This window comes from Poecilia formosa, unplaced genomic scaffold, assembly GCF_000485575.1.
Source record: "Poecilia formosa unplaced genomic scaffold, Poecilia_formosa-5.1.2 Scaffold4, whole genome shotgun sequence".
Classification (NCBI taxonomy): Eukaryota; Metazoa; Chordata; class Actinopteri; order Cyprinodontiformes; family Poeciliidae; genus Poecilia; species Poecilia formosa.
This window is the reverse complement of record NW_006799943.1, coordinates 2,689,668-2,707,578: the sequence shown is the minus strand read 5'-3', so window position 1 is coordinate 2,707,578 and position 17,911 is coordinate 2,689,668. Positions and strand designations below refer to the sequence as shown.

Here is a 17,911-nt window from a genome sequence, read left to right as displayed (position 1 = left end):
TAAGAGGTATATCTAAATATTTGGCTTAATGGGATATTTACTGGTATGGGTCTAATTTAAAATATATATTTAAAAATACCTATTGAACTAAAACGAAAATAAGTCCATTTTAAAAAGCATATGATAATGTCTCTGCATTTATTAATAAATAAATATAGAATGATGGGGTGACCATAAAAACAAATAAATATTAGTTTATTTAAGACTTATCACTGAGCCACATACAATTATATTTATTTACTTATTTTATTTAAGATTTAGCTAACCAGTATGACGATTGAGAATAAATCTAATTTTTGACAGTTTAGTTTGACATTACTTAAACGTTCATTTTAAAACATACTGACATTTTCAAGCATTTATTTCTTCTAAAAACTTTTTCTTCTTAAACTAGAATAGCAGATGATTATAATACATCATGAAATGAAATGATGTCAGACTTATGTAGGGCCAAAGATGCTTTCCACACATGTATGGGGTGTCCTTTGAACTCCTGTTTTTAAAACTAAACTTAACCTACTCATTCTCCTTAATGCATTAAATCTGCCACATTAGTTACGTTTGGTCTTGAAACATAACTTTGACATGTCAGAGGAGTCACAGATCTCTGGAGCTGCATCCGTGAAGACTCACATTAGCAGTCTGTGCCTGTTCTAATCTCTGTACGGGAGGCAAATATTTGGACTGAAAACCTCCAGCTAGCATGACTCAGTGCTGAAAGGAGTCTGGAAGCGAAATGAAGTGACCTAAATATGAAAAGACAACTGCAGAAGTAGAGTGACCCAGTAATAAGTCCCACTTGATGACATGAGTTTCACCTTTTCCTGCTTTGAATGCAAGTTTTTTTTTGGTATTACACTCTCTCCTTTTCCCCACGGCAGGCACACACAAAACGTATAAAGAAATACTTTTTCATGGTCTTGAACATTCACTAAAGACCAGTTCAAAGCACGGCCACATAATGTCGACCTATATTTTATGTGTTTGTGTATCTGAGTCGGAAACGCGCATGTATCCCTGGGCAACTAAAATGTATTTAAAATTTAACATATGACAGTCAACGTTAGTTAGTTTGTGTTGAGCAATCAGTATCCTACCTGAAGTAGACTGAGAATAGTTCGTAATGCTTGAAACCATTGTTGTTGTTTGTTAATCAGTCATTATTCAGGTTGCTACGCTCATCTGTGTCCACTGTGGCTAAAACATCCCACTGATAATTGACCACTTCATGCTTCATAATCATAATCTCATCATTTCACAATATGTAGTTGTTCTGTCTGTATTAGCTGGATGCAGTCGGCAGCCTAAACATGAAATGTAGTAGTAGAAAATGATTATTAAGTATTTCAGCGACTGGCTAAGAGAAAAACACAAAAATTAAGCACACTTATTTGTTGTAAAACAAGCTTTTTTTTCTAAATGCTGGCCTATCAGCTTCCGTTCCTTAATACAGAGCAGCAGATTGGACATGCAGCTTGTTGAAGATGCCGCTGTCCTCTTTGTCTTTGATAAGAATTCAGTTTGCTCCACGGTCACTAGCTACGTTTCCATCCAATTGTAGAGCAAGTTTTGAGCAGATTTTTTAAAATGTCCCAAAAAAAAGAGAGAAAATGCTAATTCGGCTTGTTTCTATCCACTGGTTTAGAGTGAATCAACTAAGCTATGCATAATGTTGACACTGGAATAAACAGTAAGTAGAGGATACAGGTTAGCATATAGTCCTCCCCTCTGAGTTGTTGAAGGTTTGGACTTTGAAATGTCTGAGTTTTGTGCCACTACTCCGGTGCAGACCCACCAATGGATGGAAACGTCAGAACTTATTCAGCAAATGTGTTTCTATCTCCTCTTTAGCACATTAACTGTTTTTCGGAAAAGCTAAAAACCACCTCAAGCTTGCGAAATTGAGGAAGTTATTCCACATTTCAACCTTTTCTAATGCGATGACTCAGAATCCACATTAGCCTCAGCATTTGATGCTTGAGGTGAAGGGCCTCATCTGCAGAGGTGAACTTTTATATTCAGGTTCTTATAACTAAGCAAAAAAGTAAACAAACAGAAATATTAAAATCGGCTTGGTGTAGTTTACATCACCTTTATAAATCGTTCATATCCCATGAATATTTCCCCATTTTTCCCACATTTCAACCAGGGATGTCCAGAGTGCGGCCAGAGGGCCATTTGCAGCACCTGGACTGATTTTGTGTGGCCCATGACTGCAGTTAAAACATGATACAAATTAGCCAACTAACACAGGGCAGCATTACAATGGAAAATATTTGGTATGACACAAATGCTTGCTGTTTAATAACCACACTTTCTTGCATTCTCTTTAATTTCACAGAACAGTGCACCCCATTCATTTGCGGCAAATAGCAGAAAATCACCAATTCTTAGAAAAAGCAACAAACAAAGCAGAACAACCAGTTACCCTCTGTCTCTTTCTCTGTGCTCATGATTTCCACTCTGTTTCTCTCTTATGTCAGCCTATAATGTACTTAGCATTCATAAGTTGCTGTTCTTACGCATATTTCTCCATCCTTCCCAGCTGTGACAGGATCAGATGCCGTCTGAAACTGTGTCTTCAATGCCATGCTGTTTTATCTTTTTTTAAATGTGTGCACACATTTAAACATCTGACCTTGATTTAAAAAGCATATCAATACACGATCATTTTGCTCTGTCAGCTGAACACACAAGCTAGATTAAACAGAGACATAAAAATTCAGCAGATCTTGTGTTTCTCAAATGACCTGGATACTTAAGTGTCCCTGTGAGCATCCATGAGTGCTGTGCATGTGTTTATCCATCCCTGCGGCGGACACCAAGTGCGCCGGGTGCATCAGTGGGCTTCATTAATGCTAAAAGTCAGAGCTTTACTCCCTCACCCGTTTGTTCCATTGTTCATTAACCTCGGTTCAATCGGCACGAGGCCGGTTGGCCATCTGGGATGTACCTCTGCCTCAAAGTCACCAGCCTCATAGTAAAAAGCTAACCTGAGCTCTTTATTATACAGTAGGTTGGTGTCACATTGAATTTCAGTAAACTCTGTCAAAAGACCTTGTCAGTGCTTCTAATGTCTGACGCTTGCAAAAATTGTAAGCCAACCATTTTCTTGATAAAATTCACGAGTCGCAGGTGAGCAGCTTAGGCATGTCAGCCTAACCAAGGCTAACGCTAGCGCAATAGAGTTAGCTTTAATTAACAATAGCCAAGGCTAACAGTAGCCTCTTCAAGACTAATATATGCATACCCAAGGCTATTGCAAGCCTATACTATGCTTGTTGTCATGTTGAATTACAGTAAACTCAATGAAAAGAACACATCAGTGCTTCTGATGTTTGACGCTTACAGATATTGTAAGCCAACCATTTTTCTTGATAAAGTTTTCTTTAATGAAAAAGGTTATGAGTCACAGGTGGCCAGCCTGTGCATGCAAGCTGTCAGCCTAACCAAGGCTAATGTTAGCAAATTTGAGGCTAACATTAGCCTATCCACGGCTAACACTAGCCTAGCCAAGGGTAACATTAGCCTATACAAGGCTAACACTAGCCTAGCCAAGGCTAACATTAGCCTATACAAGGCTAACACTAGCCTAGCCAAGGCTAACATTAGCCTATCCAAGGCTAACACTAGCCTAATCTTGGACTAGTGTTAAAAGCCTTTGATATGCAAAGTGACACACATATGCATATAAAAACCTAACATTAGCCTATCCAAGGCTAACAGTAGCTTATTATAGGCTAACCTATCCATATCCAAGGCTAACGCTAGCCTATACATGCTAATGGACAGGAGGGCAGTTCAGAGCATGACCAATCTAGAAATGCTAGTCACTAGTCCTTCTCATTTCTCATTCGCTGGCCGTTCAGTTACTGATGTCTGCCTATAATTAATCAGCTCAGCTGCTAGCTTTGGAATGGATACAACCTACTGTCATGAGGAAGGAGTAGTGGTGTGCAATAGTCTTAATTTTGGCCCTTAAACTGCAGCTTACTACAACAATCTCTTTCTATGGATCGCTTGCAGGTGTATATGTAAATCTGTATTATTGTTGAAATGCGGGCGAAGGCCACACAGAATCATTCTTATGGTCTCAAATGGGCCCGCCACCCACACTTTGAACACAGCTGCCGTAAAGGAAAGGGGGAAGTGAAACAAACATCACTACCTTCCAGCATCCCAGCAGCATTCTACAGAGACATTGTGTTGATGTTCTGAATTTCACATCCTCTCCCTAAACTTTTTGAACTGCTGCCATCAGAAAAACAGTAACGCAACATCAAAAACAGAACCGCCAGACTGCTGCAGAGCTTTCTGCCTCAGGCTGTTAGAATGCTAAGATTATGTGCTGTTTAACTGCCCTTAACTCCGATTTTTATACATTCTTTTTATCTCTTTATTATTATTTTTTATGTTATTATGCTGAATATCCCATAGGAATGCTGTCTCATCTGCTGTGCACTGTTACTTATGCAATAAATAGACAAGAGAGGTTGTGGTTTGAGTGAAGTAAAGACCTGAAAACACAGCAGTCAATGTGTTTACACTCCTGTGATGTTTTCCACTTTGTTCTGTCCTCATTTTCCCATGAAAAATGTTGCCATGAAAACACATACAAATATTATATTTAACATTAGTTAGCATGTATTTTACTGATGAAACTTTATCAAGACCAGAGTCGAGGTTGCTGCAGAAACAGGTGAAGGAATTACAGAAAAAACGACGGCGCGTTAGGGCCAGTGTGGATAGAAAAAAAAGGAGTACATTTCTGAGAAAAAAAGACTCTGAAATTTTGAGATTTCTAGAAAAAAAAAATCTTGGAAATTTCATAGTTAGAAAAGTCGAAAATTTGCAAGAAAAAAAAAATCAAATTCTGAGGTTAATCTCTGAAATTTTCTAGAAAAAACTCAGAAATCTCCGAGTTTGAAAAGTCAAAAATTTGCAAGAAGAAACTCAGACATTTCCAGGATGCTCATGCCTCATGCTGCCCTGTGCGGTTGCCAATGTCGCCCATATCAGAAACCGCCAGCGAGTGTATATTACTGTATGTTTTCTAACGTTTTTACGTGTGTGTGTGTCTCTTAACAGAACAGCACCAGCTGAATAACGCAGCCTACGGTGCGTTTGGACAGGGCCTTCCGCAGCCGCATAATAACCACAGCACACTGGGACTCAACAAGTACGCCTCCCTCAAAGCTGTGGGTAAGTGGCAAACACCCTCACACTCTCCAAATGATGCTGACTGCAACCGACACAGTAACCTTTACAGTAGTCTTAAGACAGCAGTACATGACCCGCATAAAGAAGAGGCTGCCTTTCCCTCTGGACACACCAGGCGTTGATCTTAAAGACTCAACTCTACATGTTGCCCATGGCATCATTTTTCCACTAATTATCAACGACAGGGATCTAAAATCTTGCTGTTTTTCCAAGTAGAAACTCCCCTTTTGGCGAGCATAGTAATTATTCTGTAGGAGAGGTTGTACCATTTTCTGATTTAGCCAGAAAATGTGGTTTTACAAAGGAGTGCTGAATGTAAATGATTTAAAAAATGTTTTCAAAAGCACTGAAAGTCTGTTGGCATTTGCAAAGCAGCCAATCCAGGAGCGCCATTTGTTTTGCTTGGCGCTGATAGGCTGTACACCTAAAAGTTGTACTCTAAAAAAAGAAATGGATGCTAGCTTCTGGGGTAAGAAAATTTCCACTACGTGTATCGATTCATATTAAGGTATGTTTGGTGTTTGAACTATTAAAATAGGAAGTCATCAGCATTTTTAGAGACAGTCTCAAGTTTTTGTGAATTTCAGCTGTTCGTCGGTGGCTGTGGTCCATAACTCCACCACGAAAACTTCACAGGTTTACCACAAGATCAGGTGATGCAAAGCTTAGAAAAATTACATAAAAGGGGAATTCAGATGTTTTACACCAAAATAATATTTATTTCAGTAGCTATGTACTTTTTTTATGCAGCCAAATATTTTAGTTTATATTTAAAAAATATCAACAGGGAAAATGGAAGCGACAGGATTTACCACCACAATGATCAAACAGCTGTAATTAGAGGCTGACTGTTATTAAAAATTAAAGCGTTTCTACAACATTTTAGCTTTTTTTCTTTAGAAAGGATGAGCCTTTAGATTCAACTTACGACATGAGACGCTTCAAAATCTGATTCATAAATGTCATTCCATTCAAGCAATAATCTAATTAGGTAGTAAAAGATGGTTCAAAATTGCTTTAAATGAAATAAAGCGGGTATTGTAATTAGACTTAGACTTGATGCAGGGATGACTGTGGAGTCTGGTTCATTTAAATGATCCGTCTCTCCTGCTTTAGAATGACAAATATTTACAGACAGTTTTTAGACTTATGATGGGGGGATTTATGAAACTGTACGACACGCATATCTTCACGTTCATCGTCTCCGTTGCACTTTTCAGGAAGTCTGTCCTTCTTAGGCTGCCATATGCTGCCAAGGTCTCAGCAGAGGATGAGTAAAGCTGCTGGCTCACCTTTAGGGCAAACAGTTGAAAACCCTCAGATCTTTTTCAAACCTTTCCTCTCATCTTGACCTTCTTTTTCTTTTCTATTCTTTTTTTTTAAATTCCAATCCAGACTTCTTTATTTTCTGAAAAAACAAAATCAAACTCTGCTAGAGGAACTACGCTTTCATCTCCCCCTAAACAAATGATTTGAAAAGCAGGTGCAGACAAATAAAAAAACTTGACGAAAACCTCATTTTTGTGTTGGCAAACAAAAGTTTCGGCTCTGAGGGCGATGAAGCTAAACGCATCGCGGATTAAGTGTGATTCAAAGATGGGTGTTCTTCCCAAGACAGACTGTGTTTTCACATGGACGGTACGTTTAGGGCTGCTTCCATATGACTCAGCGCTGAAACACACTGTGACAAATTCAACATGACTCCAAAGAATAAACAAGTTTAAAGGGGCCAAATAGAAGAAGAAAAAAGTTTTTCCACTGTTGGCCTAATTATCAAATGAAAATTCATTTGTTTCATTTGTTGCAGTTATTTAAGAATAATGTTCTTTCTGTGGGAAAAGCTAAGGCTGAGAATAATAATAAATATATATATAGAAATAAAAACACCATTCTTTATCCCCATTAGGAAAAAAAGATTAAAATTGTACCCAAGAAAATAACCTTGAAGCTAATGCTGTTTGTAGCATGCTAACGTTTGGGAAGATAAAACCACTACAGTCATGATAATGTTAAACTTAAACAATTTCATAATGTTTCGACTAGAAACTTTTTCAGTGAGGAGTTGATCTGAAAGTGAAATATTTCTTGTGTTTCCCTATGCAGCCGAAACCGCTTCCCGTAGCTACTATAAGAGCTTTCCTGTCATGGACTTCTCCAGTTACCAACCCGTAGCGCCTCCTGCCTTCCAGCCCTCGCAGCCTAAGGAGAAGTCCTACATCCACCAGCCTCTGCCTGGGCACCGCGACCTCCACACCCCTCTGTCCATCTCCATTCCGTCCAACCACCTGGAGCACTCGCGCCTCCCCAAGACCACCACGCACCCGTTCATCTCCAACTCGGCCTTCAAAGCCTGGGAGCCGGCCGCCCGCCACGTCCACAGACAGACCTCCGCTCCGGCGCACACCTCCTCCTCTCTGCACAGCTCCACCCGGAGACACGGCTACTCAACACGGCGGCAGCAGAGCATAGAGAACCTGCAAGAAGTGGTTAACCAGTCCTACGGAGGTATGTACGGAGGAGGAGGGCAGGGTCACCACGGCCACAGCCAGCACACTTCTCAACCCCCATACTACAACCACACCAGGCAGAAGAGCTACTCCACCCACAGCGCCACCGAGGTGACTGTCTGAGTGTTTCAGTGAGAGTGACCTACCACAATGCTAAACTCAAGAAAAACTTTGGAGCGAGCCAGGTACTGCACTTCCTTACAGTCCAACATGACCGGGGGTTAAGCAAGGACACGCCTTCCAATGTACATGAAAAAACAAGAGCTCAGATTTTCAATGTGTGGGAAAAAACCAAGAGACAGACTCATTGCTACTCACTCTAGAAGATGAGTTAAAAACAGCCTCAGGCTCCTCTCTGCTGCATTGGGCTTGTAGATGTTCAACCGCTGCAGTTTTGCTATATCACAGGATTACAGTTGATCAAGCCCTGTAGAGATCCGGTCTGGATAAAACCAATGTTTCTCTGTCTATAGTTTAGAAGTCGGAGCTTGGTTTTGTCCACAAACATGTTTTTATTTTTAATGTTTTGGTTTTAATATGGATGTCAGAGGAGCAAATTCCAAACTTGTGTTAGCCAAGTAAAGGTTCTGGTAGCTAGCCCAGGTATGAGACTAAACCAACTAGTCACACTGTAATTAGTTCCTTAAATCCAAAAAAGAACCACATTTTAGGGAACTTATATTATGGTTTCTTGCCTGGAGTAAAGATAGTGAATCAGTAACACTGCTATGCAATCTGGCAGAGTTGGGAGTAGATGGAGCTCTAACTCCGGTGGAGTTAGCTGCCTAGCTAACCAGCTGATCATATTAAATCTGAGATTAAACAATGGGTTCTCATTTTACCAGAGTCTGGTACAGCCCAGAGCTTTGACACAAAAAACACAGAAACACCCAGTATATATTCATAACAGAAGAGGAAACGGCTAATTTTAGCATTTTTCTTTGTTTTTTAATGAAATATGCTATTTACATCACCATAAACCATGATACAGAAAGATGTACTGTATCTCATCCAATGGATGAAGCATATAAAATTCAAAATTGGCTTACTATAATTGCTTTTTGTTTCTGTGTTTATAATAATGTGATCAGGTTGTCAAGCAAATCATTTGAAAAGCTAGCATACACGCCAATATTAGTACTAGCCTTTTTGCTAACTTGTTTGTCCAAAGAAATTCAAACTATCTGAGAAACTGGACAGTTTTTGTCATTAATAGTAGTTCTTAAATACAATTTTCATTCTTAAAATAAAGTAGTCTCCAGGTAGTTGAAGTAAATAAAGGTTTATTTCAGAAATAGTTACATAGTAAATTATAGTTAGCCTGTGTACAAACTGGCCTATGTTTTGGGCTTATGTATATAAAACTGCTCCTTTGAGTTTTATAATTCAAACATGGTGTTTACTTTATGCATTTTCAATAAATATAGGGGGCAATAGAATAAGGAATCATGCACCTGAATTATGAATTATGTCATATTTAGTCACTTAATCACAGCCTTCAGTGTAGTTTATGTGGTTTTATGTAATAGAACAACATAATGGGTACAGTTAGAAGGAAATGTTATAGCTTTTTTAAATTTATATCTATATTTTTTTACAAATAAGAATATAACAAGTAAATTTTTGGCCACTTTACACAGACACCCCAAAATAAAATCCTGCGCAATCAACTCAACTCCCCTGAGAAGTCCTCTTTTGTTTCCAATTTAATCTCAGAATAAATTTAAAAAAAAAAAAAAAAAGCGTTTTCTGATTCCAGGTGAACTAAGCTGGTAGAAACGGCCCAGAAGACCTGCAGCTGTAACTGCAGCCAGGTTCTAACAGGCAGCGACTCAAAGCTTCAGAGTGTGAATACTTCTGCAAGGCATTGAAGTGACAACTTCCTTTAACCAACAAGGGTATTTTTTTTTCCTTTTTTTTCTTTCATGTCTCTTTTGTTGCACTGTTAAGAAACATAAAAATAGTAATAAAACGGTCAAATATACATTGATTCTTTAACTTAATAGATGCAAACAACTATTTTTGTTCAAATAGTGTAGAGGTTTATGCAACTTTAGACATGTTTTTAGCTTTGCTTTATGGGGCTGACTTCTGTCAAATTTTCACTTCATTCATGACCTTGAGTAAAAACAAAAAAAAATGAAAAAGAAGTAAAAAAAAAATCAGTGTGTAAGATAACGTTTCAGTCAGAAAAAAGAGCATTTTCCAAACTATGTGACTCTTCTAGTAAATAAAATGAGCATCCCGTAGTGATCGGAGTAAGTTTAGATTCTTTAGTGACGATTAAGAAGTTTGAAAATCTGCTCGTCCAATGAGGACAGTTTGTTGAAATTGTGTTGCTTATGGTTTAGAGAGATTTAAAAAACGGTTTATTGTACAGCTGAGGAGTTTCACTCACCCTTCTTTCAGTTTACCTCCAATCCGTCGCCCTTTTCCCAGATTTTCCACAATAAAACACACTTTGCATCCTTTGCAATCAGGCCAAGCGTACATGGACAGCTTCCCCTGGGTCACATTAACTCGATGGTGAGGACAATTCCACCGTCATGTCAGTTTCTATCAGCCTCCATCCCAACAGGAGAGGGGTGGGGGGACAGCGAAGGAGCCAGTGGCTAAAACTCTTTTGAAAGAGGAAATAAAGGAGGTAGAGAGTAGAGGAAAATAGAACAACAAAACGTACATTGCTACGTGTTTTCCTTCCTCGGAGGGGGAAAGGAAAGGAAGTCGGTGTAGATGTGGGTCTTTCACTCCTGAACTGTCTGAGTCATAACTCCGAGTGTGTAGATGCCTGTGTGTGATTTCTGACCCGCGGGTTGTTATTCCAGACCTGGAGGATTTGACATCTTTTATTTGATGCGGCCTGGATTTCAAAGGACGTTGTACGCAGCTGTTGCTAGGTTCACGCAGCAGCTAATGGAATCCCTCGACTGGACTTCACAGCGGACGAAACCCGCAGGAACCGTTGCAGTGTTCGGCACATCCATCCAGGAATGCTTCCCATGAGATTCGGTAATGAGATTTCTGTTGTTTTTTCTGGCAGATTTTCATTTTGTTTTTTGTTTTGTTTTTATAAAACAGTGATTCTTTTGCGTTGGTTCTGAGTTTTGGAATTAGGTAAAAACAATTCAGGTGAGACGCAACATGAAAAAAAGAGTCTGAATTGTTAATTATCAACTCCTGGGTAAGACGTTGAAAGAGGATTAGAATGAATTATTGTGCTATTGTAGCAGCATAATCTCACTGAAATATTTAGGAAAAAATCCAACCATTGATTTAAATTCATTTATTTATTTCAAGAAATAATTATTTTCAGAAATATCACTTGGGGTCACCAAGTCTTCACGACAGCCATACCTACCATCACAAACATGAACACAGAGTTTACTGAAAAAGTGAACTGGGACTGGGTGGCAGCATGAATGCTGTTTTGTTCTAAGCTGAGCCAACCGGATTTACAAGTACTTGTTAACTGTAGAGCAGCAGGTAATTGAAGATGTTAGCAAAATCTTTCACATGCGGATACAAGAACCTAACTTGGTAAAGATGTTCCCAGGGGCTTGTTTTTAAAAAAACAAAACTGAAAAACTGTGAGCAACTGAAAAAAATTAACAAAGCAGCCATTTTTCAAGATGACAAACCGCTAAACACATAAAAATATTAGCAGAAACTAACCCTATACTACTAAACACAAAAATACTAGCAGAAGCTAATGCTAAACTGCCAAACCCTCAAAAATATTAGTGGTAGATGAAGTTGGTCTCTTTAACACATAAAAAATGATCAATAGCTAACGCTAACCATTAAGACAACTGTCATTCTGTCTGTCGCACATCTTCATCTCCTTCCAGCTGACGACTAGAATCACATATGACTTGTGAAAAATATTAAAGGGCATAATCTGACTCTAAAAACAGTAACAACATGTATCCAAAAGATGCCTCAACAATCTGATGATTAAAAAAGGGGAATATTTTTAGTCATCCTCATTGGCCTAAACCCAGAAATGATTCACCTGATTTATTGGTAAAAACCCAGTGCATGTTTCAATGTGGATCCGTTCTTGTCCAAACTGAAATCCAGATCCTGTTTCATTCCACACATCGTCCAATCAGAATCTCATCTTCATCTTAATGGTTCAAAACAGCTTACTGCAGGTTTGAAGTATTTTCAAAAACTCCTATATTCCATGTTTTTTGATGATTTGGTTGCTTTTTACCACTAGTTGTAATCACTGGAGTATTTATAAGTGCTGTGACAGAAAATAAATCAAACTCTTGTTTATCTTTCTCTGCATTCCATTTTTCTGAGCATCAATGCAGGAGTTCTGTCTATGTTTCCTGTTTATTAATGCTCTAAAAATTGTCTTAGCATCCTTCCCAGTTTCAGGGAGAAATGTTTTCTATTACTGTAAAATAACAAAAAAACAAAAAAAAAACATTTTTGTATCTGCTTTGGTAAACTCATTAACCTGTTTGTTGTGTGTTTATAAAAAAAATCTTTACCATGTGTGTAGATTACAATTTCTTTTATGCACATTGTCCTTTGTTGTTTGAGGAAGTGCATCAAATTAGAACAATCCTGCTATTTATAATCACTGTTTATGTAAAGGTATTCCTTTCTTTTATAAGGGCTGTAAACAAGTATCTGTAACTGCAGTAACATTACTCCATGTCAGGCTCAGAATGACTGTTCATTGACGAGTGGTGCAACTTTCTTATGTGCAATTTTGTGAAAAATGAAAATATTTATAGAACAGAGGAAAACGGGACAAATGTAAACGGTATTAATGTTCCTGTTCAAAATATAACAGATTTTGAACAGACCTGCAGAAGATCCATATTTGCATCCGTTTTTGTGAACTTGCAGGCTTTGCCATGTGAAAGCCTGCTTCCAAGACTTTGAAGCTAATCTACTGTAGCATAATTAAAAAAAAATACATGACATATAAATGTTAATTATGTTTATATAAATGCAAAACATCAATACAGCACATTGGTGTGACAATATGCAGAAAAGGGTGTACATATATATATTGTATTCATCTGTACTTCTTACAACTAATTTATACCCAAAATGTTCTTTATAAGACTTTGTTTAGAAATGGATGCCACTTTTAAAGATGAAATAGTAAAGACTGTATAATATATGTGAGGCTTTGTCTATTTTATTTTTATGTTAAATGTTTTTAAAAGGTTTTGTTGAGGGGTTATAACTTATTAATATCGTGTTTCTGTTGTATTATGTACTATGATACACTGGAATATGCATTTACAATCCCTGAACAAAGTTCCTACATATTAAGTTTGACTGTGGAGCCATCTTGTGGTCGTTTTTCGTACTACATGGACACAAAATTCACGTAATGCAGTGAAACGGAATGTTTTTCTCAACATAAAAGGAAGACGGAGAGCTTTTAGCAGAGACTTTAATAGTTCAGAATCAGAGCTTCATTTTCAAACATTTAACAAAACCCATATTGCGAAAGAGGTACTTTAGCATCATTTTAGAATACGTTTCACTTACACAACTTCACACTTAAAATTGGGATTAATAACATTTAAATAAAATAAAAAATGTAAAGCCTGTTTTTCCACCCTTACAGCCTTCTGTAGGTATTGTATACTTAATCTTTAATATATATATTTTTTTCATTTACAGTGACCTGCACACAATTTATAGTCGTAATCGAAAAATTAAAGCTATGATTAGGATCTAAACAAGAGTCCAAAAGAAAAAACTACTTCAGATGAACTTGATGTTGTTTCAACTGCATTGATAAGGCCTCTTCGTACAAATACCTGATTCTGGTACTTAGTGCATAAAAACATTATGTGCTAATAATAAAAATCCAAATGTAGCAAATCAGAGGTATGTAGCAGATTGGTCCAGAAGTTTTCAGAAAAAAAAGCAAAAAACGATGTTACTAAATGACATGAGGTTCAAATATGATGTCTGATTTTTAAAGTGCTTTTTAAATACATTTTATAGATACCTTAAAATTGGTAAAAACAGGTTTCTTAGACAATGTTATAAAAAGCCAGCAGAACAGTTTTGACTAAGCTATTTTCCCCAGTGAGGGTAACCCTTGCATTTGAGCTTTAGGAATAAAATGAAAATAATACCACAACCTAAGCAGTAAAGAACTTCATAGATTTTTAATTTATACTTATAAGAAGCTAAAAAAACAAACTGTCCTCATAAACTCTAAAGGGAAACCATTACATAAAGTTGATTTTTAAACTGCTTCTTCACAATGTTTTTAAGTGGACCCGGTAGCTAGCTAGATATGTAGCTAGCTGTGTAGCTAAGCTAGCTAAGTTTTTTTACATTTTATTTTATTCGTAAGCTCAACATCCATGTTTCACCCATTTAGAGAGACAGAAAAAGGCCAACATTTAGTAACAGAAGCTTTGTACTGCACTCAAAAGATAAATCCCGTTTATAGATTAAGTTCAATACATGGCAGGAAGATGTTTTATAAAAGTTTTTGATGTTAAAACCTCTCCTAACAAAGCACCTTAAGGAAATGCTCGACAAATCTCGTCTTTAATGAGACAATTTCAAAAATATTCTGCAGATTTTTGGCTGAGCAAGTGGAAGTAAGTTTATGAACAAAAGCTAACGTAAAGAGTGAAAATGTTTTTTTGTTTGTTTTTTGTCCACAGGCTTCGTTTGCAGGTAGTCCTTGCAATACACTTACATGCAGAAACAAACCTTGAAGGTGATTTTTTTTTTTTAAGTAGAGTAAAGGGCCCTGATGACAGCAGCTTCGCTGTAAATGTGACTGGTAGCAGAGGTTGCTGGCACAAAGGTTATCAAGTGTGTTCTTCTGTATGCATAGCTTTATTTATCGCTGTCCAGTGATGTTTCCCCCTGGATTCACGGCCATGGAGTCCAAGAGCGGCCGGATGGCCTGGCCAAACGGACTGCAAAATGAACGCAGGGAGAGGGACACTGAAGTCGAAACGTATCAACAAATCCAAACAATCATTCGCTTAGAGAACTTTATAGTGCCTCTTGATTTTTTTCATTTTACAAAACACAAACTTTAATGCATTTTACTGGGACTTTCTGTGGCAAACAATAAGTCCATGATGGCTCTGGAGGAGGTAAGGAGACGAACAGCTCAGGTAGAACAATCTGTTAAAGTTTGAGTTTGTTAAAAGAAGGATCAGAAGCTCCACTCCTGTTGGCTTTTTGGTTCAGTACATTGTTTGAGATGAGCAAATCACCACTTCACTACTTTAATCCTCTACTTTCACTTTGCGCTTTATCACAATGTGTTCATGTGCTAGAATGGCCCAAAGTCCAGATCCAAATCTGATTCAGCATCTGTGATGAGACGTAAAAGCTTAACGTTCACAGATGCTCTCCAACAGCAAAGAATGTTAAGAAGTTGCGACAACAATATTTCACAAACAAATTAGACATGGTTTTCCCAGAGAGGAGGAGGTGAAAACTTACGTGGAGAGTATTTCAGATGGAAGGTCTGTGATGTACGACGGGATCTTTTTACCGGTGAGGAACTGCACCACGTCGTTGCTGAAGGTGTTGCAGTTGTGCTCAAACATGTTATACGTGTCGCCTCTTCGCAGCAGGAGAATGAAGAGGAAAAACAAGTTTTATATTTTGGGGAAATTGTAACTCAGCCAAGAAGAGAGAAAGGCGAGAAGGAAAAATGAAACATTTAATTAATAAATTAAAACAACAAAGACATTGACTTGGCAATGCACTGCAACAAGATGCATTTCAAAACAGCTTTACTAAAAGTCATCCAGTAAAATTACTTATTTGTCCAAAACGATGGTGTCCTATTTTAATATGTCTTTTAGTAAATATGTTACACATTTTTTTAAAGGTTGATAATCGGCCAGAAAACTGCAACTAGTGCACCCCTATGCTCGTGAAACCCTTGAGCGTGATGATGCCCCCGCCGGGTTTCCTTTGTGAAAAATGCAGCATTTGGAATCCTAGCCTAAAACGTCCAGCTTCGTCACGCCAGGTCAAAATACATTCTTGCGCGAGGTTTCATGAGATTTCAGCCAAGTCTGGATGTTTTCTTTGAGAGGAAGGAAATCTGCAACCCTTATTACGTCTACCCTTGTACCCTATTTTCTCCTGCTTTCACTGTGCCGTGGTGAATACAGTTGATAGTGCTGTGGAGTAATTTTGTACCCTTCTCCTGACTGATATCTTTGCAATCTGTGGTTTTAGCTAAAAGATTAAAATGAGAAGATTTGCAGAACAGATTGGCAGATGTAAACTAAGAAAGCTGCATCAACTAGACGGGTTTAAGGGCGTCCAATCAGGTTATCACAGGGTTTTTTCTATATCATTCTCCTATTCTAACCAGATTGAGGTCCACTGTGTGTACTTAAATGTCAGCTGCTACGTCTTTACCTGTACTCTGACTCAGCCAGCGAGTCCAGATACTCCTGAAACAAATCTTCATTCACCTCGGTGTAACCCAAATCCACTATTGAGTTCGGCTGGCCCAGTATAGTGCCACACTGACAAAAAAGAGAACAAACATTTCAAACGTTTAGTGGACGTCGAGCTGGGAAACAAACACAAGTTGCTCGATCCATTACTGAAAATATGGAGATGATTCTTACAGGTAGGCAGTTGTTGATTCCTGCTCCACCAAAGAAAAACTCTTTTCCGTGGACAACAACACCTGTGTGCCTGGAAACAAAAAAAAAAGAAGCAAAAACACGTCTTGTTACCAAATGAAAGGTTGGATAACAAGCAGTCATTCAAGAAATATACTCACCATATGCCGTCCAACTGTCTCCCTGTGAAGATGAACACATACAGTATATCAGCAATGTATAAGGTTATATAGCTTTAGGCTCATTCTCGATCGTTTTCAGCGTATTTCATAACAAGGAAGAAAGTCACAAACGTACCTAGCATAACAGGACTCAGCTGGCGAGCCATTCCCCCGGACAGGTCGTAAATGAACAGTTTCACCGGGAAAGAGTTGTTTTGGGCCATGGTGCAACAAGGAGTCCTTTCCAACTGAAACCAACGGCGAAGTTGCCTGACTGACTCGACAAAAGTTGACCTCCGGCTAGCTAGCTAGCAACAGAATACGAAAAGTGGAAGCAGTGTTATAGAAATAACGACGAGGTGCAGACTTATCTTTCAGGAAAAAAAAAAAAAGAAAGAAAATTCAGTCAAATCCAGCCTTAGATTGATGGGCGAAGAGAGTCAGTGCTGTGTCACTGTCTTAATGTAATCATAACATGACTGTCAAAAAGTGCCTCCGCATTCTGCACAATAAACTCCATCCCCTTCATTGTGATTGGTCAAGAACCGAGTCTTCTTTAACGTGAATGGAGGGCTGGCAGTGCCAAAACACAATGCCCTTTAGCCCCCATACAACCCTGGACCAGCCCTGATGACGATGATTTCAGTCTTACGCTGTGTACTGTATATGTCCAAATATTTTCATATAAAGACTTATTTTTTATGTGTAAAACAGTTACATGTGAACTAGAACGTGTGAGTTATTAAACTACTTTATTTACTAATCTGTAATTTACATAAAAATATTGTACACAAAAAAACAACGTGCAAGAAAATGTGCCAACATTTGAAATTAAAAGGAAAAACCCAAGAGGACAATTTGGCATCTCCTCTTTGTTTGCTTCCCAATGTGAGTGTAGACTTTAGATATCCATAAAGAAGTCCAGATTAATAAAGATTGTAACAGGGTAGATTTAGTAAGTAATAGAATTAAGAGTTTATGTAAACCTGTCTTGTTATATAGCTCAAAGGATTTCTATTTTGTCTTTCTTCTCTAAAAGCCATTCTCAACTATGAAATAATGTTTTTAGACTTATACAATTTAAAGTAAAGTTTAGGTTTATGTCTTACCCTGCTAATAAAGGCATTGAGGGAAATGATGAGCAGATCATCTAGCTAAATTGTATTTGGAAAAAGTTAGAATTATGGAAATTGCCTTTAGTAAATCTGAAATAAAATTTATTATCAAGTACCAAGTTAAATCTGGATGACAGCAGCTTTGGGAGGAGGGAACTAAAGATCAATATTTGTTTTGCATACAGAAGAAAGTAGGGAGAATTGAAACAATTGAAGTAAGTTGAAAAGAACAAGCAGCGATTACAAAGTTACAGCTACAACATGCAAGGTTGTAGCCAACAGTGAGGGTAATCATT

At 37.9% G+C, this 17,911-nt stretch overlaps 2 protein-coding genes across 4 annotated transcripts in view; one reads left to right on the top strand and one right to left on the bottom strand.

Annotated features, from left to right (window-relative positions):
* The window catches only part of shisa8b (shisa family member 8b), a 28,561-nt gene extending 18,705 nt beyond the window's left edge, over nucleotides 1-9,856 (top strand). Inside the window, exons 4-6 of one of the 2 annotated variants that reach the window (XM_016675413.1) lie at nucleotides 5,089-5,202; nucleotides 7,324-7,725; nucleotides 7,805-9,856. In XM_016675413.1, coding sequence (XP_016530899.1) covers nucleotides 5,089-5,202; nucleotides 7,324-7,725; nucleotides 7,805-7,842 — 554 coding nt within the window. In that variant the 3' untranslated portion in view covers nucleotides 7,843-9,856. Of the gene's footprint in view, nucleotides 1-5,088; nucleotides 5,203-7,323 lie in introns of both variants that reach the window. The other variant, XM_016675405.1, reaches the window with a different exon arrangement.
* Nucleotides 9,857-10,061: 205 nt separating this feature from the next.
* On the bottom strand, nucleotides 10,062-17,027 carry desi1b (desumoylating isopeptidase 1b). 2 transcript variants are annotated; one of them, XM_016675432.1, is made up of 6 exons: nucleotides 16,637-17,027; nucleotides 16,501-16,522; nucleotides 16,343-16,412; nucleotides 16,128-16,237; nucleotides 15,192-15,314; nucleotides 10,062-10,347 (listed from the first exon to the last, which is right to left on the bottom strand). In XM_016675432.1, the coding sequence occupies exons 1-6, from the start codon at nucleotides 16,722-16,724 to the stop codon at nucleotides 10,287-10,289; spliced, it is 474 nt and encodes a 157-aa protein (XP_016530918.1). In that variant the 5' UTR covers nucleotides 16,725-17,027; the 3' UTR covers nucleotides 10,062-10,286. The 2 variants fall into 2 exon arrangements, with proteins under 2 accessions (XP_016530918.1, XP_007560011.1); XM_007559949.2 differs by lacking the exon at nucleotides 10,062-10,347 and adding an exon at nucleotides 13,137-14,653 and having other exon boundaries at nucleotides 16,637-17,023.
* Between the last annotated feature and the right edge of the window lie 884 nt (nucleotides 17,028-17,911).

Excerpts from the sequence above, each read along its gene's own strand:
- desi1b (XM_007559949.2), bottom strand. The coding sequence starts at position 16,724 with ATGGCCCAAAACAACTCTTTCCCGGTGAAACTGTTCATTTACGACCTG. Across the intron at positions 16,238-16,342 it reads GAATCAACAACTGCCTACCT|TGTGGCACTATACTGGGCCA; the intron begins GTAAGAATCATC and ends CTTTTTTGTCAG. Across the intron at positions 15,315-16,127 it reads CTGGCTGAGTCAGAGTACAG|AGGCGACACGTATAACATGT; the intron begins GTAAAGACGTAG and ends CCTGCTGCGAAG.